The 27,967-nt window shown below is 36.3% G+C and overlaps 5 protein-coding genes and 1 non-coding gene across 7 annotated transcripts; 4 read left to right on the forward strand and 2 right to left on the reverse strand.

Annotated features, from left to right (window-relative positions):
- Positions 1-302: 302 nt before the first annotated feature.
- npr-9 (Galanin-like G-protein coupled receptor npr-9) lies at positions 303-2,748 on the forward strand (the record flags this gene model as incomplete). The annotated part of the gene is made up of 10 exons (NM_001375132.1): positions 303-349; positions 396-672; positions 743-898; positions 963-1,070; positions 1,123-1,263; positions 1,310-1,375; positions 1,855-2,074; positions 2,128-2,369; positions 2,416-2,506; positions 2,616-2,748. The coding sequence occupies 9 exons, from the start codon at positions 303-305 to the stop codon at positions 2,452-2,454; spliced, it is 1,296 nt and encodes a 431-aa protein (NP_001361821.1). The 3' UTR covers positions 2,455-2,506; positions 2,616-2,748.
- On the reverse strand, positions 2,689-8,462 carry gcy-9 (Receptor-type guanylate cyclase gcy-9). The gene is made up of 24 exons (NM_077496.6): positions 8,337-8,462; positions 8,154-8,283; positions 8,003-8,109; positions 7,772-7,953; positions 6,866-7,040; positions 6,699-6,814; positions 6,485-6,646; positions 6,292-6,439; positions 6,160-6,245; positions 6,038-6,112; positions 5,813-5,991; positions 5,692-5,764; positions 5,516-5,644; positions 5,230-5,469; positions 4,963-5,182; positions 4,761-4,919; positions 4,625-4,719; positions 4,481-4,578; positions 4,290-4,433; positions 3,909-4,032; positions 3,586-3,759; positions 3,356-3,538; positions 3,233-3,313; positions 2,689-3,185 (listed from the first exon to the last, which is right to left on the reverse strand). The coding sequence occupies exons 1-24, from the start codon at positions 8,446-8,448 to the stop codon at positions 3,132-3,134; spliced, it is 3,246 nt and encodes a 1,081-aa protein (NP_509897.3). The 5' UTR covers positions 8,449-8,462; the 3' UTR covers positions 2,689-3,131.
- mir-254 lies at positions 4,110-4,209 on the reverse strand. The gene has a single exon (NR_002432.2). It is a non-coding gene; the product is annotated as a pre-microRNA mir-254 (primary transcript).
- Positions 8,463-10,452: 1,990 nt separating the features above from the next.
- Positions 10,453-13,906, forward strand: aco-1 (Cytoplasmic aconitate hydratase). Its single transcript, NM_077497.4, has 8 exons — positions 10,453-10,545; positions 10,725-10,893; positions 10,944-11,081; positions 11,129-11,198; positions 11,371-12,179; positions 12,228-12,516; positions 12,564-13,142; positions 13,223-13,906. The coding sequence occupies exons 1-8, from the start codon at positions 10,455-10,457 to the stop codon at positions 13,739-13,741; spliced, it is 2,664 nt and encodes an 887-aa protein (NP_509898.1). The 5' UTR covers positions 10,453-10,454; the 3' UTR covers positions 13,742-13,906.
- A 3,127-nt stretch (positions 13,907-17,033) lies between these two features.
- On the forward strand, positions 17,034-20,826 carry oct-2 (Major facilitator superfamily (MFS) profile domain-containing protein). Of its 2 annotated transcripts, NM_077498.9 has the most exons (13): positions 17,034-17,190; positions 17,281-17,480; positions 17,526-17,641; positions 17,687-17,823; positions 18,003-18,254; positions 18,302-18,432; positions 18,584-18,863; positions 18,913-19,188; positions 19,235-19,299; positions 19,353-19,457; positions 20,061-20,139; positions 20,187-20,477; positions 20,528-20,823. In NM_077498.9, exons 1-13 carry the CDS (start codon positions 17,035-17,037, stop codon positions 20,711-20,713), a joined length of 2,274 nt encoding a protein of 757 aa, NP_509899.3. In that variant the 5' UTR covers position 17,034; the 3' UTR covers positions 20,714-20,823. The 2 variants fall into 2 exon arrangements, with proteins under 2 accessions (NP_509899.3, NP_001024992.2); NM_001029821.6 differs by lacking the exons at positions 17,034-17,190; positions 17,281-17,480; positions 17,526-17,641; positions 17,687-17,823; positions 18,003-18,254 and having other exon boundaries at positions 18,291-18,432; positions 20,187-20,826.
- A 1,908-nt stretch (positions 20,827-22,734) lies between these two features.
- Positions 22,735-27,673, forward strand: pgp-3 (Multidrug resistance protein pgp-3). The gene is made up of 13 exons (NM_077500.5): positions 22,735-22,842; positions 22,898-23,000; positions 23,366-23,508; positions 23,558-23,988; positions 24,037-24,559; positions 24,606-24,809; positions 24,859-25,132; positions 25,176-25,274; positions 25,414-25,643; positions 25,696-25,953; positions 26,001-26,545; positions 26,643-27,281; positions 27,331-27,673. Exons 1-13 carry the CDS (start codon positions 22,741-22,743, stop codon positions 27,584-27,586), a joined length of 3,807 nt encoding a protein of 1,268 aa, NP_509901.1. The 5' UTR covers positions 22,735-22,740; the 3' UTR covers positions 27,587-27,673.
- The last annotated feature ends 294 nt before the right edge of the window (positions 27,674-27,967 follow it).

Raw genomic sequence — 27,967 nt, forward strand, 5'->3', positions numbered from 1 at the left:
AAAGCGAATACGTCAATCTTTGAGGAAGAATTTCGTCCCTCTCATTTTTCAATCCTTCTTCGTCCCCCAACGGACGGTTTCTAAGCGATATGGCTCATAACTCATCGGGCCAACTCTTACGTTGGGAAAAATAAGATTTATTCCCTCAACTCGAAATGTTTTGTTCCTCCTTTTCTCAATTCTCATTTTCTTAGTCACCTTGGTTACTTTAGCTTTATGAATGTATTTTTTATAATACAAATATATCTTACAGTTCGCTTTCATATCTTCTAAATTCTTTTGAAATCATCAACTTTTTGACAATGGAATTTGAAAACCTGACTAAGGAAGAAATGGAACAACTTCAAAAGTAGAGTTTAAGATTCCCACTTGTTTAGAAAAATTTTGTGTTTTAGAATTTATGACGACACTATCAGTTTTGAGAGAAAAATTGGAATAATCATTCCAACAATTTTTGCCGTTATCATTTTGGTCGGACTTGTTGGTAATGCTCTGGTGGTGATTGTTGCTTTTGGACGACAAATGAGAAATTCAACCAACACTCTTATTATTGGACTTGCCATATCTGACTTGATGTTCCTTTTGCTTTGCGTTCCTTTCACAGCTGTGGATTACGCAGCTCCGACATGGATCTTTCCCGAGTGGACATGCTCTATGATCAATTTCTTCCAGGTTAGTCTAATATTAAGACCAAAACTTCAAATAGCCATCATCAAATGCGTTTTTAATTGGCCTATTTTAGCATACGTCTGCATACTGTAGTGTTTGGACATTGACCCTTATGGCCCTCGATAGATATCTAGCAGTTGTATATCCAGTTGAATCAATGACGTTACGAACACCAAGGAACACTGTGATTGCGTTATGCTTCATTTACATCATTATCATTGCTTCTCAGGTAATCCGGAAGTCAGAAGATATTTAGTTATTTAGACATGTTTTTGTCATAATTCGTGATTAAGATTCCTGTGGGACGAATGCACGGGATTTATGTGTATGACTTTATTATGGAAAAACGGTCAACGTGCGCAATTCTGACAATTGCCACTGCAGAGGCTACTCCGACGATGGTTGGTGACTTAAATTCATTGAAAAAAAACAAATTAAACCGGAAATTTCAAGGCTCGAACATATTTTATGACATTCAATGTGTTTGGTTACGTGCTTCCACTGGGCATTTCTGTTGTCCTGTATGGTCTTATGTTGAGAAAACTTTGGGACATGCCAAGGCCGGGTAACTCTCAATCTGTTGGTGGTAGAAATGTAAGTAATCAATGAAATGAATTATAAAACACGCAAAACCTTGCAGCTTACAAATCGTGATAGTGGTTCAAGTATTCGTCGGAGGCCGGAAGCAACTGCTGCCAAAAGAAAAGTAATTTTGATTTTTTCAGTACAATAAATTTGAGCGCTGGTGTTATGATAAAAACGGGTATCAAATTATTTTTAAAATGATCGAAAACAGACGATTTAATTAAAAAAAAACAAATTAGAAATCCGAAAGACTTCTAAGCATTATTGGTTTCAATAATTTTTACCAAGTTTCCATAGTGTTATAACACTTTGTTTTACAAAACCCATAACTGAAGGTTTTTCATGACTAATTGGGAATTGAATGATATTGGACGTTTTTTTGAAAATATTCAAAGGTGGTGAAACCCAAAGTTGTAGGGGGGAGGGGGAGGGTTCCGTACAAGTTTAAAGTACTGGACCACGTTTTCTCTTCGTTCGACAAGAAAAATAAATTTAAATAAGGTTTTACTGATGGGTCTAGAGATTGTAATATATTCATTCAAAAAGTTTTCATCTGAGTTTCAATTCAAAAAGTACAGCTAAATAAAATTTTATTTACAGGTTACCCGCCTTGTACTGTGTGTTTTGATCACCTGGGCACTTTGCTGGCTTCCACTAAACGTGTGCTTTTTCATGTCTGGTCTCGCCTACCCGGAACCACTTGTTATATCTCATGGTGTCATCATGGTAATTGTTCAGATTGCTAGTCAAGTTCTTGCCTACACCAATTCGTGTCTTAATCCAATTCTATACGCTTTGATGTCGCAGAGTTTCCGGGAAGGTTGGTGCATTCACATGTCATGTGCAAAGCGGAAATACTGAAAAGTTTTGCAGGATTCATTCGAGTCATGAAAATGCTAATAAATAAGCTATCGCGTGGAAGGTTCTGCACTAATTACCGACGAAGTGCTCTTCGGACAGAGCTCACACACTATAACCAAACTCCAGCACATCCAGCAAACACTGTGGTTCAAGTGTCAAACGGAGAACGATCCTCGCTTCTGAAAGATAACTCGAGCTCTGCGACGTCTGTACAACCACTTCGGACGTCAATTCAAGCGAAGAAAACAAAGAATGTAGGTTATTCACGACCGCAAACAACTCTTCTACAACTAATTGCAGATAGGGAGAAGCAAATCAACCCGAAGCTATAATTTATGAACACAGGCAACTTGTTTGATTGTTTTTTTTTCACGGGAAACAGAATTACTGAGTGAGTTTGGCCGCAAGTATAGTAGTCAATTTTTAAACAATCGAGTTTTGATAACGCCAAGTTTTTTTAAATATTGCTCAAATTTTCCTCTTAAAAAATCATTTTTCAGGTCTGTGATACGATGCTCTTTGTGTGTTTCTTCTAATTTATTCGATTATTTCCTGCTTGCCGCGTTTTAACGTTGCAACTGAAAAATGTTTATTTATAGCTTTCCTTTTTGCTTTCAGAATAAATAAAATTCGGGAACATTCTGCTTTAATTTTACTGATTTCAAAAATGTGAGCTATATTTCTGAATGTTGTAAAAATGGGACGCTATATAAAATTGTTTCAAATGTACTCCGAGAATTTGCAAAATGAGATACATAATAGAGTGAACCAAATTGGAAACACATTTCATATCTAAAGTATAGCAAATTTAGAGTAATGCAAAAAATGAATCTATCAGAAAATTGACCAAGAAAATAATTTTGGGTTTGGTAAGTGTAGAATGTGAAATGGCTAGAATCTAAAGATAAATAATTAATGAATTTGATAAATGTTCTATATATTCGGTAATTCTTGAGCTCATAGAATTTGAAAAATATTGGTTTATCCGAAATGAAATCTTTGAATCCAAATCAATCTCATTGTTTGCCGGTTCTTCCTTCAAGGTAATATGTCAGACACTCTCCTTTTCCCTGTAGTTATAAATAATTGTTGCTTTTTTTTCTGATTTTTCGCTTACTTTTACTTCAATTTTTCCTCTCTCAACCATTTGGAATTGAGGAAAGAAGCAATGAAGAAGGTTGTATGCTCCCTCGGATATCTATAAATTCAACAAACATTAGTGACTAATATTAATTCCAACCTGAATTTTATTAGCCACTCCGGTGCTTTCCATTCTAGATGCAGTGTTAACAGTGTCCCCGAAAAGGCAGTAACGTGGAGCGGCAAGACCAACAACTCCAGCGGCAACTGGACCACTATGAAAGCCAATCCTCACCATCATGAGCTCTTCAGGGCGGTGAGCAAGTTTGAAGTTACAGATAAACTGAAATGTTATGGTAATCTTTGCAAGGTGGCAAATGTTTAATTTACCGCTCTCATTTTCAAAGCGACATCAGCAATATTTTGAGCGTGGCTATTTCCATTCTCTGTGGGAACTCCTGATACAATCATGTAAGCGTCACCAATTGTTTCGACTTTGTATGCATCGTGTTTTGCAATAATAGCATCGAATCCACTGAACATGTCATTTAGAAACGTTACAACCTAAAAAAAATTGTGTTAGAAAGGGATCCTGAATCCATGTAAATGTTTAAATTCTAAAATAAATCATTATAAATGTTGTCTAGGTACAAGTTAAAATTTATTGAATTTTTATGAAGAATTACTATAATCTTTTGTCTGAGCTTGCAAACCTGAAGTGGTGTAGATGTTGAAGAAATTCTGGTGAATCCACGAATATCCGAAAACAAAACAGTCGCACAACTATATAGTTGCGGAAGCACTGGCTTTCCAATTTTAAGATCTTCCGCAATTGATCTAAAAGTATGTTCCAACGTTTCAAAAGATTTTTGAAAATATATACATACAATACAGTAAGGACAGACCAAGTGCGAAAAAACTGCATGTTCGCCGCCTACAGTCGCGAAAGATTTGCACAAACACCTCGAATGGTTTGTGGAAATCTATGCTTCTGTAGGCGGCAATATGCATAGTCCGTGCTCAGCATGCGGAGTATCAGAGAATATCAGTAGTCGGTGCAATACACAAATTATGAAAAAAAAGTGGTATCATACTTTGGAAGCATACTGTTGAGAAGACGATCTGCTTGTTTTTGAGCTTCTTCCAGGAGTGCAGTACGATCTCGAACCATGTTTTCCAAATTTGCCGTATATTCTTCCATCATTTTCATCATTTGATCTACTAGAGAACCTTTTCCTCTGCAAACAAAAATCAACACTTAGATCAAAAACTTATTAAAACTTACGTTGATTTCAAGTTAGCATTGACCATCGTCCGAACTTTCTTAATCGGTGGTCTCATTTCAGGAATTTCCAGCCAACAAGCTTCAATACACGAAAGTAACTGAAATTATTTTCACGATTTAAGAAAAAGCAATTTCAATAATAACCTGCAAATTATAACCTTCACCAGTATTGGATGATGGGAAAGTTGGTCGAATCAATTGATCATCATCATTTGCCATTGCCAAAGTCTCCATCAGTTCTGAAATTGCAGTATTTCATTTGAACAATTGTTTTACTTACTATTAATGCTTTTGTTTCTTTCATGGAATGGTTCTACACGGAAAAGTATCTGATAAAGTACCATTCCGAGTGCATATATATCTGCACTTTGAGATCCTTCGGGAATAGTCTTAGTTGTCACGATTTCACGGATTATTTCTGGGGCTTGTTGAAGATATTCTGAATGTAATTTTAGATTAGTGCAAACTAAATTCTTGCAAACTTTTTCTTGCAAAATCCTTTGTAGGATCAGACACATCATCTGCTGATTCGCTATCTGTATTGATAAAAGGGCGCAGCTCATTATGATCCAGCTTTTCAAAAATAACAGCCTCAGTAGCAAAATTAGTAAGCTTCACGGTCCAATTTGAGTCAACAAGGCAGTTTTGTAAACAAAGCATGCCATGGTGCAAAAGTGGAGATGTATGCAAAAAATTGAGTCCCTGAAAGATTTCAAAAGACGTTATTTGAAAACAAAGGCAAGCAACACCTTGACAACATCCTTGGCAAACGACACTTGAAAATTCCTTCCTAGCTTCAATTCGTCGTTAAAAAGAATGTCTTCTAAACTTCCACGAGAACACAGAACCCACATGACAATAAACTCATTTTGCTGATTGAACGATATTCCATAAAACTTATTTAGATTGTCATTTTCACAAATCTTCAGTTCCTTCAACAGTCTAAGTTCTGATTTTGGGAAAGTAATATTGCGTACTTGTTGATAGCGCTGAAGTGAAAAATAATATCACTGAATGGTATATGAGAATATATACCTTAATCGCAAGTTTTACACCGTTAGACACCGCTTGTTTGGCAGCTATCAGTCCGTTTTGTTTTGAATTCATACTTCCCGAGAAAGAGCCAGAACTTTGTGATTTACTAGCCAGAGAGTGTTCGGATTTCTATAATAGAAAATTAAGGATACACTTAAAATTAAAATCAAATATACCGATTTTCCTTCTAGCATTTTAATCGACTCTCTGGGTATTCGCCATGTCATATCATACAGTAATCGTTCCTTTCTGAAGATTTGCAAATCATATTAAATTCTGATGTTAAATTTTACTTACTGTTTCAAATAAATAAAGTAAGACAGTGGTCCGACAGTTAAAATGAAGGCAAGTAAACTAGCTCCAATGAAATACGGTCTGTAATCACATTCTGCGCCCGTAAATCCACATTTCGGCACTGCCGGCGGTAGCTTTCCACTATCGGATGGCCAATAATATTGTATTGTTTCGTGTGCAACCTAAACATGATTATTTCATTTTATTTCAGTAGTCCGTATGCTTTACATGCTCGGAGCACATTTCCTCATTTTTTTCACATTGTCCACGATCATTATTTTTAGCCTCAAGTTCCACAACAATCTAAAAATGTTCAGTAATAGTTAAATATTATTGACAGAACTAAGTACTTTGAGAGTTCCATTGATAGCGTGATAAGTAGCATATGAAGGTACTCGAATTGCCTTATTGTTCATTAAAACTTGACCAGTCATACCTGTTAATACAAGCATTATAAAACCAAATGATTAAACTCGACTAACCAATAAACTGCCGATTCGTCATTCTTGACCATATTAACGATCCATTCATGTGAACATTGTAACCCCCACCATCTTCAAATGCATCTCGAAGGGCCAATCCATAAAGAAATAAAGCATCATAAAGAGACATATATGATAATGTCGCATACTGTAATTCTGATCTCTACATTAAGAAAAAAAGAAAGAAAAATACATGATTTGCAAGGACTCCTGTGACAGCACTGAATTTCATCTGGAAATCATCAAAAAACTTTTTATCGTAACCATGAGCAGTGATAATGATTGTGTTCTCAAAAGCAAGTTTCACTTCTTGTTTGTCCACGTTAGCCGCTTCCCAAGGATAATGATCGTTTTGCTGAAGGATGTCTGGTGTTGTTCCGGGTTTTGTGGTATTTTTATAAACTTACATGAGCTAACCAAGGGATTACAAACACAAACTCCTCATTTTTGATTTCAGATCTGTGTATTGCCAACATAAAGTTTGTGACTGAGTGAATATCCATTCCAAGCTCTACCACGATTACTGGAAAAAATTTTATGACGAGAACATCAACAAACGGTTAAAAAAACTTACTTCTTGCCATGCTTTTAAGTGTTGTTAGCTTTCCGGTGGAAATAATTTCTTCTGGAGAACTGAACGGCTCAATATCCAGGATGACATTAAGATTGATGTCTCTTTTTTTGATTTGATGTTGCAAAGAGTATACAGAAAGCCGCTCGTACCCGACACTTGGTCGTACAATTCCAATCTGAAAACGTTATCTGTCGTAATTCTAGAACTGCATATTGCTACATCCGGGGAATAGAAGGCGGAGGTGTCTATAAAAAAGGCGACTAATAACGGATTAGTCTATAATCCTCCAATCCATTTTGGAGTCCCCACCGATTGCTCCGGGCAGATCTGATGCGTCGTATCTGCTTATATACAAATATATATTAATATATTTTGTTGGACGGCCAATGACTACATCCGGTATTTAGTCACTTGTGGGGGGAATTTAGGCACGAAATCATGCTCCGTCAAACATAAAAATAATCGACTTAAATCTTTCGTTTTTGATCATTTAAAAAGTATTGATAAAATGACTCATGTCCAAAAGTCAAAATAAAAAACATAAAGGTCGAAAAACATATTTTAATTTGATTTTGAACGGATTCCCATCGTTTGTTTTTTATTTATAGAAACAATCACGTTTCATCCACCGCAATTTGCAATATACAATGTAAAAAACTCAGAACTGCGGACAATTAAAAGAAGACAGTGGTCAGTTAATATTTTTGAAATATTCCCCAGGAATCGTTTCACAGGAGAATATTTACTGTAATAAAATGAAATAGACAGTTTAATTATGATAAGTTTCAAAAAACTACATTATTGCTAATGAAAAACCTATTAGAATCCTGATGAGTACTTAAGTCAAGCAATGAAAATATGGAATATTGGAGCAAACAAGTAATTGTTTATTGTCAAACGTCCTACCTGGTCCCAATTGTTCAGATTTAAATATGTTACAGTCGCCTTTGCCATTTCACTTGCAGATGTCAGTGCAACTGAACCGAGTGTGGGAAATTGGACACGATCAGAAAGAGCGTCATCTCCAGACATATGAGCAATTATTGGAACGTTCCACCTAGGCGCGAGTCTTCCAATAACCAACATTTCTGAGAAAAAAGAATTACTAAATAACTTGAACATTCTCAAAAGCATTACCATTATTACAACCGGGTCCAAAATACACTGAAGCATTTTTCAAATAATGAAGGAAAGCAGCATGTTCAACTCCCGAATACTTGTTGCAACTTTCCATTGTAAAAACACTAAAATTGGAAAGACTTGTTTTTTTTAAATTCAAACTTCTTACGTTAAAGTATAATTTTGTGGAAGAATATTTCTCATTTTCAAATCGTCTGCGCACATTTTTAGAACATCTGGTTCGTGTGCTATAATAGGGTTCGTGGGGTGAAGGTGACCTATTCGAACAATCCCTTCTGCTGAAACAAAACAATAATTGTTTTATATGTATTTTATGAAAAAGATTGCTCACAACTAAGTGTAGTTTTCACATGTTGATTGATTTCGTCATGACTGATTTTACTGATAGATCTTCTTGACTCCGCAAGTAGCAAAGAAGAAATGAAAAATAAATATAAACGCATTTATCATCTCATATGAGGGGCATTTATCCCGCAAACAGTAACAATTCTTATATATTTTTTACAGGAATGTGTTGATGGAACGAATTCCAATATATGTAGAAGTAAAATGTAAAAAATTCGGAGTAGTTGGATTGATGAATCTCCGAAGGAGGTGTGAAGTCTTATGTAGCCACTCACTTCTTATCATGCCGGAAGGGCCCATCGGAAGTGGATAGATGGGGTTTAATGGAAAGAAGGCAAGTGTGTGTCACAACAAGCGTCGAATCCTACGTTTTTCTGATGTACACTGATGACTAGGTTGTTGTGAATACATTAATAGGATCTCAGCGTAGAACTATGACACTGTCTAATGCAACATCATCGAAACACACGAAAATACTTTTAAAAAAACAAGCCGAGTTTTTTTTTTGGTAGTTTTCAGAATTTTTAACAGTGTTATTCATTTACCAAGTGTACTCCCTATTAGTTATACAGTGTGTAATTTTCTTGCATTTCTAAGAGTCATCCTAATATTAGAACTTCAATCAGTATTTCAATAATTCGGGACAAGACAAGGCGTACCTTGTAGAATTTTCAGATAATTCTTCAATTCCTGAAAAAATAAACCTAGACTTGTTCAAAACGTTTACACATGTTAGCACTTGTCTTGCTTTTTACAACTTAAAAGGCTACTAGAGGTAATACGGGGAATGATTGTGAGACCAATTTTAATAAAATACGTTTCTATGAATCTCAACTTGGGATCAAATAAAAATATATATGCAAAGTCTTTCTGAATAAAACATGGTTATACAATGATACGCGGTAAACTATGAAAAACGGTAATTGTAATATTATGAACCAGCCGTGGTCCGCACCTTCGGCGCGGCCCCCGACTTCTAGGGCTGAAAATCAATTTTTATGAAACTACCGTAACCCTACAGTATTCCTACCGTACCACTATTGTACCACTACAGTACCCCGACTATATCCCTACACTAACCCCAACTCACTATCCCTCCAGAAGTCAAAACTTCACAGACTACAAAGACTACATAGACTACAAACTATGGACACACAGAATAAGCGCTTTATATTATATATAGTAAATTATCATGAAGAACAGAGACATATGAAACAAAAATATCAATCAAAAAACCAACCAGCTTGTGCTCAAACATCTTCTGTTTTTTTAACTTAGTAAATTTTAGTCACGCTAACAGAAATTCCGTACTCTATGAATTTTGTGAACTACAGATTCTAGTGATTCTAGATTCTAGTGTATTAGTTTAGTTATAGCATGGATTCGATTGCATTTTTTCAAATGTTTTTTTTTTTGAAAAATAAAACGAATTTTTGCTCTTCAGTTTCCCAAAGGAATTTCCACCTCACCATCAATCTGTGCAAAGTTCTCCCACTTGATAATCTTTTTTAAATGATCTGATATCAATGATAACAAAAGATAAAAAATATCGGACACAAATCTCTGAATTTTCTTTTTATCTCTCAATATGTCTGAGAGCGCATTGTTTCAATTCTCAAAAAAACCACACTGCAACATTGTCGTAACCTCTTGGGTCAAGTACGCAACGTGTATGCAGATCGGCCCTCTTCTTCTCTTCCCACCGCACACTATTTCACTGTGCACATTTACCTTTTTTGACTGTTTCTTGAGTTCTGAGATGGTATCGTTTTTTCTCGCCGCCTTTTTTCTCGACATTAGCCTTCTAGAAACACTGGACAACGACGCAATTTCGTCCTAGCTGATATGAAAGATGACTATCTTCGACCGACCTTGGCACACACACACACATACACAACATACACAAAACGCTCTCACATTCAATACAGCCACACACACTAAGCGCGCTCAGACACACACAAAAACGGACAGGTCGACTACACCGATTCGGCACGCCTCCATTAGTTTTCCTCGCATTCTCTTTTTCATTACAATGCACTTTTGTCGTTCTTTTCTATCGAAATCCTTTTTTTTTTAAATTTTTTCCATATCTAACTTTCCAGATATGGCTTTCAACAACCTTATCCGCAACTTGGCTATCGGAGATAACGTCTACAAATACTTTGACTTGAATGGTCTCAATGATGCTCGTTACAGTAAGTATAACTATTTTACATCCTATTCTCAATCTATCTAAAATATATCTGCATATATTCAATTTTGGAACTTTTGTAAACGAAAAAAAAAACAGCGAATTTCGACGAGCAAGAATAAATTCATTATGTTAAAGTCATATATAAATCATTTTCTTTAAAAACCTTCCCAAAATTTTCAGACGAGCTTCCAATCTCCATCAAGTACTTGTTGGAAGCCGCAGTTCGTCATTGCGATGAGTTCCATGTATTGAAGAAGGACGTGGAAACCATTCTTGATTGGAAAAACAGCCAGCGTAACCAAGCTGAGATTCCTTTCAAACCAGCACGCGTTATTCTCCAAGATTTTACGTGAGCTTGAAAATAAATTACCAAATTTATGTACATCAAGCAATTTTCAGTGGAGTTCCAGCCGTCGTAGATCTTGCCGCTATGCGTGACGCCGTTCAAAATATGGGTGCTGACCCGGCCAAGATCAACCCAGTATGCCCAGTTGACCTTGTCATCGATCACTCCGTGCAAGTCGATCACTACGGAAAGTACGTTCTGCGCAACCTGGTTTATACATTTATTGTATTTTTTTCAGCCTTGAAGCCCTTGCCAAGAATCAGTCCATTGAGTTTGAGCGAAACAGAGAACGCTTCAACTTTTTGAAGGTAAGGAAAGGTGAAAATGCCACTTTCAGAGTTTCACTGTCACGTTTTACTCTCCCCATCACTTTTCGGAAAATCACGCTATGCATTTGATTGCCCTTATCACTACTTTGTTCAATGAACACACAAATATTCAGATAGCTTAAATGAAATTGTATTATCAAATTATTTTCAGTGGGGATCCAAAGCTTTCGACAATCTTCTTATTGTACCGCCAGGATCTGGAATCGTCCATCAGGTTAATCTTGAATATCTTGCCAGAACAGTGTTTGTTGGAAAGGATGGCGTTCTCTACCCTGACTCCGTCGTTGGAACCGACTCCCACACCACAATGATTGATGGAAGTGGTGTTCTTGGATGGGGTGTTGGAGGAATTGAAGCTGAAGCTGTGATGCTCGGACAGCCAATTTCCATGGTTATTCCAGAAGTTATTGGATACGAATTGGTTGGAACTCTCAGTGATACCGTTACCAGTACCGACTTGGTTCTTACAATCACAAAGAACCTTCGTGATCTCGGAGTTGTTGGAAAGTTTGTTGAGTTCTTTGGAACTGGAGTTGCATCGCTCTCCATCGCCGATCGTGCAACAATTGCTAACATGTGCCCCGAATATGGAGCAACAATTGGATTCTTCCCAGTCGATAGCCGTACCATTGACTACCTCACTCAAACCGGACGTGATACCGATTATACTCAACGCGTGGAACAATACCTCAAGTCTGTTGGCATGTTCGTCAATTTCACCGATGACTCCTACCGCCCAACATACACTACCACTTTGAAATTGGACCTTGGAAGTGTAGTGCCAAGTGTCTCCGGACCTAAGCGTCCACATGACAGAGTTGAGCTTGCTTCTCTGGCTCAAGATTTCTCCAAAGGGCTCACTGATAAGATCTCCTTCAAAGCTTTTGGCCTTAAACCAGAAGATGCCACTAAATCTGTCACAATTACCAACCACGGAAGAACCGCAGAGCTTACTCACGGGTAAGACTATAAATTAGAAGTACATGCAAAAAATAATGTTTCTTCCAGATCCGTAGTTATTGCTGCCATCACATCCTGCACAAACACCAGTAACCCAAGTGTCATGCTCGCAGCTGGATTGGTTGCCAAGAAGGCTGTTGAGTTGGGATTGAATGTCCAACCATATGTGAAAACATCCCTCTCTCCAGGATCAGGAGTCGTCACAAAATACCTGGAAGCATCTGGTCTTCTTCCATACCTTGAGAAGATTGGATTTAATATTGCTGGATATGGTTGCATGACATGCATCGGAAACTCTGGGCCACTTGATGAGCCAGTAACAAAGGCCATCGAAGAGGTATTGTTGAAACTACTGTTTTCTTTTCAAAATAATTGTTTATTCAGAATAACCTTGTCGTTGCCGGAGTTCTCTCTGGAAATAGAAACTTTGAAGGAAGAATTCACCCACATGTTCGTGCTAACTATTTGGCATCTCCACCTTTGGCTGTTCTTTACTCGATCATCGGAAACGTCAATGTTGACATTAACGGAGTTCTTGCTGTTACTCCTGACGGAAAGGAAATCCGACTAGCCGACATTTGGCCAACCAGAAAAGAAGTTGCCAAGTTTGAGGAGGAATTCGTGAAGCCACAATTCTTCCGCGAGGTGTACGCTAACATTGAGCTTGGATCCACGGAGTGGCAACAATTGGAGTGCCCGGCTGTCAAGCTTTACCCATGGGACGATGCCTCTACTTACATCAAGAAGGTTCCATTCTTTGATGGAATGACTAGCGAGCTTCCATCACAATCCGATATTGTAAACGCACACGTTTTGTTGAATCTCGGTGACTCGGTAACCACTGATCATATTTCTCCAGCTGGATCAATCTCGAAGACCTCTCCCGCCGCCAGATTCCTTGCTGGACGTGGAGTAACGCCAAGAGATTTCAACACTTATGGAGCTCGCCGTGGTAACGATGAGGTAAGAGTTTATTCATTCAATATATGATTTTCTAAAAACTTTGAATTTAACAACACATCACGTTTTTTTTTAAATTTCAGATCATGGCTCGTGGAACATTCGCCAACATTCGTCTTGTTAATAAGCTTGCGTCGAAGGTTGGTCCTATTACACTCCATGTGCCATCTGGAGAAGAGCTCGACATCTTTGACGCTGCTCAAAAGTACAAGGATGCCGGAATTCCAGCCATCATTCTTGCTGGAAAAGAATATGGATGTGGCTCATCTCGCGATTGGGCTGCAAAGGGGCCATTCCTCCAAGGAGTCAAGGCTGTTATCGCTGAAAGCTTCGAAAGAATTCATCGTTCCAACCTGATTGGAATGGGCATTATTCCATTCCAATATCAAGCTGGTCAAAACGCTGATAGTCTCGGACTTACTGGAAAAGAACAATTCTCAATTGGAGTTCCAGACGATTTGAAGCCAGGACAGCTCATTGATGTGAATGTATCCAATGGTTCAGTTTTCCAAGTCATCTGTAGATTTGACACTGAAGTCGAACTCACCTATTACCGCAACGGAGGAATCCTCCAATACATGATCAGAAAGTTGATCCAATAAACTGTTATTTTAGCTTAAATTTTTGAAAGTCAATTTTTTCTATTTTTAGATAACTATTTACTTTTCGATGCATCAATCCTTCTCTATTTTCTGTGATATTTTATGAACATGTTTGAAGTCCAATAAATTTGTGATTTGGAGCAACGAAATAAATCAATACTTTTTATAATTGGGCTATAAAACATGTGGATGGTCAAATTTATTTTAGTTTTGGCGTCTCTGTTTTGCTAAAACCACTTAAATTCGTAATATTTTACTAAAACTCAACAAATAACGTATTTCTACTATTTATAGGAGAAAGAAATGTGCTTCCAGTTTGACAGTGTTTAGGATATAACATTTTGCAACTTTTTCTTAAAGGTCGTCATCACTAATTGTATTTTTTGTTCTCTCAGTCATAAGAGTATAAATAAATAAGAAAACATCTTCATTGAGAACAACAAAATTGGGTGTAAAAGCTCAAACATTCTAGTTGTTTGAACAAAATGAACAGAGAGATTACGGTATTTATTTGTACTGAACTGACTTTTTATAGACTAACATTTCAGCAGTTCATTCGTACTATTCAGTCCCATTTAAAAGTGCACACTCACCCAATAAAATCTCAGTTGCCCTATAGCTAACATCACTAAAGTAATATGAGACCCTTGCCAGCGCAAAAGATATTTTTATTTCAAAATAAGTAAATTTTGCATAACTTTACGTTCTTTGCCAGAGAAATGAATGAAGACTGTAATAATTGACCGCTTAGCCGTTCATCAAACAAATAGAAGAGTCGGGAGGAAGTATAATCTTTTGTGAGTAAATGCAACACCTTTCCATTATTAGTCGACACTTTTTGATTTGGAATTAATTTCTGAAGCTTTCCCTCTACAAAATGTTATATTATTCTTGTGATAAAATTTCTCATGTTCCACCAAAGGAACACGCATGTAAAAAATTTACAATCCATGTATCAAGGTTATTCACGCCATTTTTGTGTGTTTTGCGATACTTGACAAAGAAAAATCAAGAGGTGTTTGAAGCAAAAACAATTCTTCATGTTTTTTGTTTTCGCTCCATTTTGAAAACGAATGCAACAATCGGTTAAGCCTCTTTTCTTTCACACAATATTTCGTTTTTGCGGACTCATTACTTTTTCAACTTCACTCATCAAGTGTCGCTTTTTCGTTTTCTTTTCCGGACTTAGTAAGTCATAACTCTCATTTTCTTGATGACCGCTAACTGCAACTGTCACTTTAAATTAATTAATGAATGAAGTTCTGCTGCATTCTTTTTTTCATTCCCTACTCCATTATCTTGTTTTTTCGATGCATATTTCGAATTATTTGTAAAATAATTATATTTAAATATCTTGAATATTAACTTGAAAAAACTAAACCTTAATAAAAAAAAATTATCGTTATTCAGTATTTGTTTTAAGAAAGTCAAATTTATATATATATATATATATTTTCAACATCCTTATTTGTAATTTTCAAAAATTAATTGAAAAAAAAAACCCAACAACTTATTTTTTTGTCATAGCTTTTATTTCAGATATTTTTTTTTGTTTAACAATATTTTTCCGGAAAAAAAGTCACTAAAAACCGAAAGTCATAAACCTAAAAATCACTTCATATGTTGAAAGTATGCATTTTATGGATATCTCAAAAGCAGCTTTATTCAGTATAAAATTTCATTGAGTTCATTCAATTTCAAACATTGGTTAGCTTTTGATTGCCAACTTGATCATTTGATATAAAAAGAAAAAACCTCGGGCGAAAAAAAAAACACACAGAAAAGTTTAATTTGTTAGTGTGTGATGTACCCAGACATTCGGAATCGACAGTTGTTAGAAAATTGAAATGACGAAGAACACGCACGCGGTTTGATTTTGCGTATATATTTTGTGGAGGCTGTCATCACCTTCACGTTGTTCAGCATTTTTCGCCTCCTCCTCCGGGTTTCTTCTTGCGTTTCATGCACTGGTCATCATTCAAAGATTGGAAAATATTCCGCTGGACGAGAGACTGGACAAATGAGTGGCGAAGAAGGGAGAAAAAGAGAAAGTAGCCAGCCCGGGGCACACGCGTGGTGCACACACTTTAGTACTTTTTCTAGCGGTCTTGTTGTTGTTCAACTTTCCGTGTTTTCATCATTTTTTGTTAAAATTCACAATTGGTCTTTGATGTAATACGTTCCTAAATAGCACCTAAAATGTCACAAATTTTCCTTTTTTATTCAAAAATAGAATGCCATCATTATTGAAACTAGTCCAATTTTTTCATGAATAAATTAAACGTGTGTGTTTTAGGATTATTAAGGCCTATAACGACACTCAAGTGATACATTTCGTTCTGTTCACACAATTGGAGTTTTTTACCCGATTTCTGTGTTCTTATCATCTTTTCTCTTCCTCGTTCTCACTAAGGTATACTCAAACTTCATACTCTCCCACTCTTAATAGCAATTTTCCATTGTCGGAAAACATTTCGTTTCACATGTTCATTTATGTTCAGGCTTTGTTCAGTGCTATGAACTTTCTTTATCAAATTTGTTTAGCAAATGCGTTCTTTTCCGCCAACAATTTAATTATGCCCCAGAAAGCGGAGGGAAACATGACAAGCTTTTCTACCTAGCTTCTTTTGAGCACCGACTTCAAACTTTTGCAATGCGCTTTAGAAAACTTTTTTGTTCATTAAGTAATTCACTCCTACTCATAGCCCTACCATTTACGAATTGAATTTATTCACTCTTTCCAAAAATAGCAACAAAATTTACATTCTCGAACATTAATCGCTCTGTTAAACCAAACCCTGAATTTTTTCAGAAGCTTATTATTTCAAAATTTTAAAAATTTGAATCATATATATATTTTTTTAACAACGTCAAAAGTCAATAGGAAATCAATGAAAATTTCAATTTGAAAAATGTTTTAATTAATTGCCTTGAGGATGACCCACAAGTGAATTTATTGTTTAATCAAAGTTAATCAAATTGTTTCTTTGATACACTTTGATTTTGAATTGGATTCATCATGTGGAGAATGTGTAACAAAAATGTTTTCTTGCCCATGACTTAAGTGTTATTCTATTTTTACCACATAGTAACAATGCTCTTTGCATTGTTCACTTTCAAAACCAATTCAAACTTTCAGTTCTCATAATTTAATTCTCAAAAAAAAAAGATTTTTTCTCAAGCTTCGCTGAGCATCTTTGTTACTCTTCCACTCACTCTCTTGAATCAGTTGACCAATTTTCACTTCTCCCGTTCCTTTTATTTTCCCCTTTTCTATTGTTTATGCTTTCAGAATGGCCGAGCAGGTCTCAAGTGATGAGCCTCCAACAGAAGAACAAGAATTAGATAAAGAAACAGAAGTAAAAGATGACTCTTTACCTCACACATTGAATATCGAAAATCATGCTGTTAAACAACCATTCCTTGCTTCAACTCATCTTCCTATTAGGGTAAGAACTTTTTATTTAAAAACAGAAAAATACGATTATAAAAATATTTCCAAGATCAAATTGACATCAGAACTGACTATTACTTTTCAGAGCGAAACCGATCTCATTTCGAACATTTCTGCAAGTTCCATGATGCCCCTCGAAAATCATCCACTTATATATTCAAATCCAGAATTTACGACAGTTCGGTTCTTGACTCCTCAAGCAAGTGTTCAAACGGTAAATGCTGGAGCTGCAAGTGTTGCGCCCAGCGAAGCATCTGTAAATGCGGAAAACTCAAGAAAGCCATCGTAAGTTGTTGTATTGTAGTTTATACGCTTCTTTGGAGTTTTAAGGAAAGCACGATTACAAAGTGAAATGGAAATTCGAAATCAACATTATCAAAAACAAAAGCAATACGCTTCGACTAAAGAAACACGGGCAAAGCGATTAACTGATATCGACTTTGAAGGTAAGTAAAAACTCATGGTTCGATTATTTATAGAAGATGATTTAGGGATTTTACAACTAATCGGTGGATGCTCTTATTGGCAAATTATAGTTTATCTGATCATATCAGTTCAACAAGTTCCGCACGCAATGTTCAATCTTTCTGTTGTTTACATGATGTATCAACCCGATCATTGGTGCAAGGTATTTGTATTTATGGTTTCGAAACATTTTTAGAATACTTTGATCTTCATTTCTTGTTTTTTTTTCAAATTTTAGCACATTCAAATTAGCACACGTCTACAAAAATTCTTATTATCATTTAGACTTCACAACGAAAACTAAAAAAAAATCCTAGTATTTATTAGCCATCAACATTTCAGATTCCGTTCTTCAATGAAGAGTCATTTTCCGCAGAGCTTGGTTACACAAACTACACTTGGGATCAAGTTCTCAACTCAACAATTGCATTCCCTAGAACGTTCAACAAGCAGCGAAATGAACTGCACCACGATCAGTGTCACTACTTTGAACGGGATTATGTACATATCAAATTGTCGCCGTGGGCGCAGGTCAAAGACATGAATGCGACAGGAAAAATAAATAGATGTAAAGAATGGGAATACGATACATCGGTAATTGAAAACCAGGAAAATCTCTAAACTGAAAAAGATAACTTCAGGTTATGGATCGAACAATTGTGACAGAGTGGAACCGAGTTTGTGACAACAATTGGAGTCGTGCTCACGTTCATATGAGTTATTCTCTTGGCTACCTGGTCGGATGTTTTGTTGGAGGATTTATCAGCGATAGGTATTACAATTTTTAAAACCGTTTTAATAAGCAATTTTTTACAAATTTTAACCGAAACACAACCTTGTTAATAGTTTCATGATATAAAATTTTAAATCTCTACTGGGAATTCGGAACTTATCAAAACTATTGAAAAAATATACATTTTTAGATATGGTCGTAAAACTGCCATCACCGGATTTGGAATACTTACCATGCTCTTTGGCTTTCTTCTCACATACTCGAAAGAATTCGAAATTTTTCTTGTTGTTCGATTTCTTCTCGCCGCTACAAATGAAGCAGCTGATCTTGCCGCATATGTTCTCTGCATGGAAGTTACTGGTACCAAATACAGATCTATTGTTGGATCATTGATTCAAGCACCTTGGGCATGCGGTTACGCTTTCTTGGCTCTTATAGCATACTTGACCAAATCCTGGACTATGATTCATGTGAGATTTTTCTGAACTTTACTTTTGAAACACAACCAATAACTTGTAGCTCATATGCGTACTCCTACATATAATCAGTTTAATGTTACTCTACTTTCTTCCTGAATCTCCACGTTGGCTAATACTGAATAATAAAACAAAACAAGCTGAAAAAATTATTCGTGAAGCTTGCCACTATAATAAAAGTCGACTCCCCAGTGATTTGGGACTTGTGAGACATGCTGAAAAGAAAAAATGGATGAAGCACAATGAGAAACCATCTTATTTCCATTTATTCCGTTCTTCAGAGCTACGTTTTAGAAATGTTGTTTTGTTTATTGTTTGGGTAATACAGAAAAACATTTTTCAAAATTCAAGATTTCAATATTCAGATAGCAACTGCTCTGGTCTACTACGGAATGGTTATTGCATTGTCAGATCAGTCATCACCAGGAAGGTAGGGAGAACTTTATCTGAAAAATTCTATAGAAATCAAAAATTATGTTTTAGGAGGGTTTTCGATGGTAATTTTTTCTTGAACAATGCAATGGCAGGAGCTATTGAACTTCCAACACTAGTATTCTGTGTATTTTTGCTCAGAATGGGTAGAAAGAGGTGAGTGATTTTTAAAAAAACAAATGTCCAAATTATGTACAAAAAATTATCGGAGAAATCATTTTATTTATCTTGGAAAATTAAAATCTATAAAACTGCAAAACTAACTCGACAGTTTCCGGATACTTTCTAGCGAACTTCTCCACCTTTAAAAAAACATTCAGCGAACAGTGGAGAACGGCGGAGAAGTGCGGAGAAGTGCGCTACTGTGACTGTCAATATTTTCTTTTTTGTTTAGATTTCTAAAGAGACCTGATTAAGAATGAGTTTTATTAAGAGAAAGTAAGAGAAAATAATGAAAAATACTTGTAAAACAAGAGTTTTTTCGAAAGATCTTTGTCAAAAATGACGCGCTCCGTATTTGTTGCGGCAAAATGTTCGGAGATGTACGGAGATGTGCGGAGTTAGGCGGAGAACGGCGAAGACATGCGCTTGAAAGGCGCCGTTGGTTGCCGAGAATAGCCTGAAAAACTGCTAGAAGATGCAAAACTAACTTTTGAATGCCCCACATTGGTGGAAAATTTTTGACGGACACTTGATTTGTCACTGTGAAACTTTAAAAATACTTCATAAGTTTGAAAGACTTATATTTTATATTTTCAGATCACAGATGCTTGTTCTCTTCGGGTCCGGTCTATTCCTGTTAACGTCAGTAGTAATGGTATACAGAAAACAATCTACTGTAAGTTATACACACAATCTTTCGTATATACTTGTTATTTTTTTCAGTTGGCACTCATTTTCATGTTACTCAGCAAAGCTTGTATTCAAGGCTCATTTAATATATTGTACATCTTTACGTCTGAACTCAATCCGACGGTCGTGAGAAACAGTGCAGTAGGAATATCATCTATGGTCGCTAGAATGGGAGCTGGTGCATCTGGTTATATTGCAATTCTTTCTGACGTCACTATGCCCTTAGTACCGATGACAATTTTTGCGTGTTTCTCATTATTGGCGGGGTGTTTGGTACTCTTACTGCCGGAAACTCAAGGATTGCCATTGCCAGATACTATTTTGGTAATTGTTCTTTTTTTCTAAAAAAAAATGCTTCAACTAGTAGTTTGCAGGACTCTGTACAAATGGTCAAACGAAACACCAAGCCATGCGGAACTTTGTCCGGGACATTTTTAGGAGGCATTGACGACGATGCACAACCGTACGGTGGAAAACTCCCACCCCGAGTTTCTTCAGACGATGAGGAGGAGGAAGAGGAAGAGGACTCGGAAGAGTCGATTCCAGAAAAAACTGCGTAATTTATAGAAAAGAACATGACGTGTCTAATTTGTTGATTTTGTGCAAATGTTTATCGACTTAATGGGAATATCAGAAATGCAATATATAATAAACGGCTGAATAATGTTTTAATGTTGTATGTTTAATTTTGAATTAATGGAAACATTTATATATTATAGAAAAAGTGAATTTAATATGAATTTATACAACAATCAAAAATGTATTATTTCAGGAAGGCCCAAACTCTGGTTATCAATGTGCTAAAACTCTATTACGTATTCATAAACGTATTTACCGTATATTCTCTATTAGTGCGGCATGCCGCACTAATTTCCGGGCCTTTCGTGACTTGCGCACTATTAGAGACTGCCGGGCTACTGGAGACTGCCGTACTAATTTTCGATAACTAATTTTCATTTTGAGGTAACTACTTTCGAGAGTAGTAAACTCAAAATTCCCTCATAAAACCTCATATGTTATGTGAAAATTAATGAAAATTGTGTATTTTGCCCCCCAAAGAAACTGAAATGCAATGATAAAGTGAAAATTTATGAGAAATTATTGAAGAATGAACAAGAATACCATTGGAGTAATCGAATATTTGATGTGGCTTTCGCAACCAAAAAGAAGGGGTGCCGCACCATTAGAGACAGCCGGACTATTAGAGACTGCCGCCCTAATTTTCGAAAGGGCAGTAGGGGCGCCGCACTAATAGAGATGCCGCACTATTAGAGATGCCGCACTAATAGAGAATATACGGTACTTTAAAAATACACATAACTATATATGTACTGATCTAACATTAATTGCGGCTAAAAAAACTTATGGAATACTTTAGATTTATGAATTAACAAAAAAACTACAAGTTTGTTAAAATGGTTTTCAGTCATTACTGTGATTTTTAAGCAGTTTCAAGCATTTAATAATTTCGATTGTATAACAATCGTTTAAAAAAGACAACAGTTATACTCGTTATCTAGATAACAGAATCAGCATAAAAGTGCACAAAAAGGTGACCAGATGTATTTAAAATGCCAATAAATCAGATAACAAATAATAATTTATTACATCATTATGGCATTATGGCAGCATATATGTTAATATACTCTTCTTGAAAACTATTTTAAAATAAATGAGCAGATTGAGCTTTAATTTTATTATAAACGGGTTCAAAAGCTGAAAAAGTTTAGTCTATCTGCAGCTCGAACGTGAACATTCAGTTGTGTTTGAATTAAAATGATCAGCGCCAATGCTTTTTGATTATTTGATTAAACTGCGATTGCCGTTAAAATTGTCACATCTTTTAATTATTTGCTCAAAAATTGGAAACATTTTCAAGTCATCATAGAAGCGTCATTTTTTATTTTGTGCTTATCTATACTTTTTTTCTGATTTCTATATACCTTTCCGTCGTTTCTTGATATATGCGAACCATTTTCATCCTTATCAATTGTATCTTGTAGTAGCTCAAAAAATACTTAAAGATGCTCCAATGTCAGCTTCCAAAGTACCACATTGTTCTAGCATACAATTATGTGATCATCACAACTATAAACACTATTGTGTTTGCTTGAACCTAAAGTTTAAGCATTTTTGATCCAAATTTCCGAAGCACATCGTACAAACTATATGTTGTAGTATGCACCAATAAAACAGTTAGACAATTTTTCATAAACTGATAACATTGTTTCCTGTTAAAAAGGTGAAATATGGTAACACAACTGCCGTCGCCATCGGCTCAGGTTCTCTTTTTTTTCAGCCTTCTCACAAAATATAAATATGGTAATTCGGTAACCCCCAACGAAAACTACAAGCCAGTTCCATAGTTTGTGACATTTCCCTATCTATATAAAACTCATCAGATTCTCACATTGTCACTTTTCAGTTTTTCCGGTATTGATTTACTTTTTCGAAACCTTATTTGACTCACCATTCCTTTAGTTATAATACTTCATCACGTCATTTTATTTACTGTTTTTGATTAAGTATAATATTTTTGATATCATTTATGCCCGTTTTCTTTCATTTTGACCATTTTCAGAATATCATGAAAAAAACGAAGGTAAACCCAGAAGACGATATAACACTTGGCAAATTCACTCCAAAACCAAGTCCTCAAGATTCTTATCAGGGAAACTTTTTTGATGTGGTAGGTCGTTTCTATTGCATATTGCAAATGTGGAATACGAATTATTTCATTACAGTTTCGAGATGCCGACTACAAAGATTACATATTATTCAGTGGTGGATTAATTTTGAGTGCAGTTAATGGAGCATTGGTGCCATTCAACAGTTTAATTTTTGAAGGTTCGTAAGGGTTACCATAAAAATATAAATACACTAGCCGACGCCCCAATGGCGCGCCATTAGTTGACTGAGTTCAAATTGGGATTTGTCACCTATACCTCAAAACATACAGAAAAGCGGAACAGACAAAAATGTACTTTTGTATTAAGTGCATATATGTGCATGTACGCGGTATTATAAAATTTCAAACGGTAAGATTATCATTGGAATCAGTCAAAGTCGGAAACCACTGTTATAAAAAAATATATTTCACTTAAAAATTGAACGAATAACAACAATTGAAACAACAATTTTATTAATTTAATAATTAAAATTCGCTGTGAAAACCTGAAAAAAACATCATGGTCATATTTTTTCTAACTCAGGAATTGCGAATGCTCTTATGGAAGGAGAATCACAGTATCAAAATGGAACAATCAACATGCCTTGGTTCAGCTCGGAGATCAAAATGTTCTGTCTTCGATATTTTTACCTTGGAGTCGCACTATTCCTTTGTTCTTATTTTGCAGTATGTGAAGTGTTGTCAAAGTTATTCAACAAATTTTTTTTGTTTTCAGAATTCCTGTTTGTATACGTTATGCGAACGACGACTACATTGCATTCGAAAGAAATATCTGAAATCTGTGCTTCGTCAAGATGCAAAATGGTTCGACGAGACCACAATTGGGGGCTTGACGCAAAAAATGAGCAGTGGAATCGAAAAGATCAAAGATGGAATCGGAGACAAAGTTGGAGTTTTGGTCGGTGGAGTTGCTACATTTATCAGTGGAGTTTCAATTGGTTTCTACATGTGTTGGCAGTTAACTTTAGTTATGATGATCACAGTGCCATTGCAACTTGGTTCGATGTATCTATCAGCGAAGCATCTGAATCGTGCTACCAAAAATGAAATGTCCGCTTATTCAAATGCCGGTGGAATGGCAAATGAAGTAATTGCTGGGATTAGGACTGTTATGGCATTTAATGCGCAACCGTTTGAAATCAATAGGTAATTATTCAATTATTTTTCATAGAAATCAAAGTAGTACTTTTCCAGATATGCACATCAATTAAACGAGGCTAGAAGAATGGGTATTCGTAAGGCTATTATTCTTGCTATTTGCACTGCTTTTCCATTGATGCTCATGTTCACATGTATGGCAGTTGCATTTTGGTATGGAGCCACGTTAGCCGCTGCGGGTGCAGTTTCTTCGGGAGCCGTTTTCGCTGTTTTCTGGGCTGTGCTTATTGGAACTAGACGTCTCGGAGAAGCTGCTCCACATCTCGGAGCAATTACCGGTGCCCGTCTTGCAATTCATGATATTTTCAAGGTCATCGATCACGAGCCGGAAATCAAATGTACATCTAGCGAAGGAAAGATACCCGAGAAAATTCAAGGAAAGCTGACGTTTGATGGCATCGAGTTCACTTATCCAACTCGCCCAGAGCTGAAAATTCTGAAAGGAGTCTCGTTTGAAGTAAATCCAGGTGAAACTGTTGCGCTTGTTGGGCATTCTGGATGTGGAAAATCTACAAGCATTGGACTTTTGATGAGATTTTATAATCAGTGTGCTGGAATGGTTCGTTTAAATTCGTAGATTATGAAGAACATAAATTTGTTTTTAGATCAAACTTGACGGAATCCCGATTCAAGAATATAATATTCGTTGGCTTCGTAGCACAATTGGAATTGTGCAACAAGAACCGATTATTTTTGTAGCGACAGTCGCTGAAAACATCCGAATGGGAGATGTTTTAATCACGGATCAAGACATCGAGGAAGCATGTAAAATGGCAAATGCTCACGAGTTCATTTGCAAGCTCAGTGATGTTCGTCAACTCATTTCCTTATCATATTCAAGAGTATAATGAATTTCAGAGATATGACACTGTGATTGGTGCAGGTGCTGTACAACTATCTGGAGGCCAGAAACAGCGTGTAGCTATTGCCAGAGCAATTGTCAGAAAACCACAAATTCTACTTCTTGATGAAGCAACTAGTGCTCTGGATACTGAAAGTGAGCGTATGGTACAGACTGCATTGGATAAAGCTTCAGAAGGAAGAACTACTTTGTGCATTGCTCATCGATTAAGCACAATAAGAAATGCCAGTAAAATTCTTGTATTCGACCAAGGACTTATTGCGGAAAGAGGTAACTTGTATACAATAAATTTATTTCCAATTTGTTTTTATAGGTACCCATGATGAACTAATTTCCAAGGATGATGGAATCTACGCCAGTATGGTGAAAGCTCAAGAAATCGAACGAGCAAAGGAAGACACTACATTAGATGGTGTGTGCTTCTGCAATTTTCCAGCAAATCGACTTCCTCTAGGCTAGTCCCTGAGATAGTTAACATTTCTTTTTTAACAATTATTTTTATTTCACTTGGTTCAAGATTTCACAAACGCATCGTATCGTTATTATTTCAGATGAGGAAGACGAGAAAACTCACCGATCTTTCCATCGAGATTCAGTGACATCCGATGAGGAGCGCGAATTGCAACAGAGTCTGGCAAGAGACTCGACTCGTCTTCGTCAGAGTATGATCAGTACAACAACACAAGTTCCTGAATGGGAAATTGAAAATGCTCGTGAAGAAATGATTGAGGAAGGAGCTATGGAAGCATCGCTATTTGATATTTTCAAATATGCATCTCCGGTAAGAATTCATGCAATTTTATATAACTAAACTGTTGTATTCACTGATTCAGGAGATGAGAAACATCATAATATCTCTTGTGTTTACACTTATTCGTGGGTTCACATGGCCAGCATTCTCAATTGTTTATGGTCAACTTTTCAAAATCCTTTCCGCTGGTGGTGATGACGTTTCAATTAAAGCACTTTTGAATTCGCTTTGGTTCATTTTGTTAGCTTTCACCGGAGGAATCAGTACCCTGATTTCTGGAAGTCTTCTTGGAAAAGCTGGTGAAACAATGTCTGGTCGGCTTCGGATGGATGTTTTCAGAGTATGTCTTTCCATCTATAACATCACTATTTGATTCTTGATTTTTAGAACATAATGCAACAAGATGCCAGCTATTTTGACGATTCTAGACATAATGTCGGAAGCTTGACATCTCGACTAGCTACTGATGCTCCAAACGTACAGGCTGCAATTGACCAACGTCTTGCTGAAGTTCTTACTGGAATAGTGTCGCTATTTTGTGGAGTGGGAGTTGCTTTTTACTATGGATGGAACATGGCACCCATCGGACTTGCTACTGCGCTGCTTCTTGTTGTTGTACAGAGTTCAGTTGCTCAATACCTGAAGTTCAGAGGACAAAGAGATATGGATTCCGCAATTGAGGCAAGTAGACTTGTCACTGAATCAATCTCAAACTGGAAGACTGTGCAAGCTCTTACAAAACAAGAATATATGTACGATGCTTTTACTGCTGCATCAAAATCACCACACAGAAGAGCAATTGTCCGTGGTCTTTGGCAATCTTTATCATTCGCATTGGCGGGAAGTTTTGTTATGTGGAATTTTGCAATTGCTTATATGTTTGGTCTTTGGCTAATTTCAAACAATTGGAGTACTCCATATACCGTGTTTCAGTAAGTTAAATTATTCATTTTAAAAAAAGTTACTACTTTCTCACATTGAATCAGATGTGAAATGTATCACAATGTAACTCCTCTATTGCAATTTCAGAGTTATCGAAGCGTTGAACATGGCATCAATGAGTGTTATGTTAGCTGCATCATATTTCCCTGAATACGTTAGAGCAAGAATCTCTGCAGGAATAATGTTCACAATGATACGTCAAAAATCTGTGATTGATAACCGAGGTTTGACTGGAGATACTCCAACAATCAAAGGAAACATCAACATGCGTGGAGTTTACTTTGCGTATCCCAACCGTCGTCGTCAACTTGTGTTGGATGGATTCAACATGTCTGCTAACTTTGGTCAAACGGTTGCACTTGTTGGACCATCTGGCTGTGGAAAGAGTACAACTATTCAATTAATTGAGCGGTACTACGATGCACTTTGTGGTTCTGTCAAAATTGATGATAGTGATATTCGTGATCTTTCTGTAAAACATTTGCGTGATAACATTGCTCTTGTCGGGCAAGAACCCACTCTTTTCAATTTAACTATAAGAGAGAATATCACATATGGATTGGAAAACATAACACAGGATCAGGTTGAAAAAGCTGCGACACTTGCAAACATTCACACATTTGTGATGGGACTTCCTGACGGTTACGATACGTCTGTAGGAGCATCCGGTGGTCGTCTGTCTGGTGGACAGAAGCAACGTGTTGCTATTGCTAGAGCGATTGTCAGGTAAGCTTACATTAAGATTGTGAAAAATCGTTGAAACTTCATTTTTTAGAGACCCAAAGATCTTACTTCTCGATGAAGCCACGTCAGCTCTTGACACAGAAAGTGAAAAAATTGTGCAAGAAGCTCTGGATAAAGCGAGACTTGGAAGAACTTGTGTAGTTATTGCCCATCGTCTTTCGACAATACAAAACGCCGACAAGATTATTGTTTGTAGAAACGGAAAAGCCATTGAAGAAGGAACCCATCAAACGCTACTTGCTCGACGGGGGCTGTACTATAGATTAGTGGAAAAACAATCATCTTAAATTTCTAAAAAAAATGACTTAGTACGAATTGAATCCGGTGACTTGCATAATTTTATTTAAATGTGAATAAATTTGTTGTCTATCTTTAGTGTTATTCTAATGACAACGTCTCCAAGAAAAATAATATCTTCCATGCAGACGGAGTTCAAGAGTTAAGTGAATTCAACTACACTTATCAAATTCACAAACACATTTTGATTAATAGAATCAAAAAATGAGATTTAAACGCAGAGTGACGCAAGTAGGGGAGTTTGTAAAAATATATTAACAATGGGTTTTAAAATTTAATATCCGAATAGAAACTATTCTTCTACTTTTTCAGACAACGTTTCGGCAATTTGCCAAACTTTCCAAAAAATTCAACTTTAGAAAAATTAAAGC

This window comes from Caenorhabditis elegans, chromosome X (genome assembly GCF_000002985.6).
Source record: "Caenorhabditis elegans chromosome X".
Taxonomy (NCBI): Eukaryota; Metazoa; Nematoda; class Chromadorea; order Rhabditida; family Rhabditidae; genus Caenorhabditis; species Caenorhabditis elegans.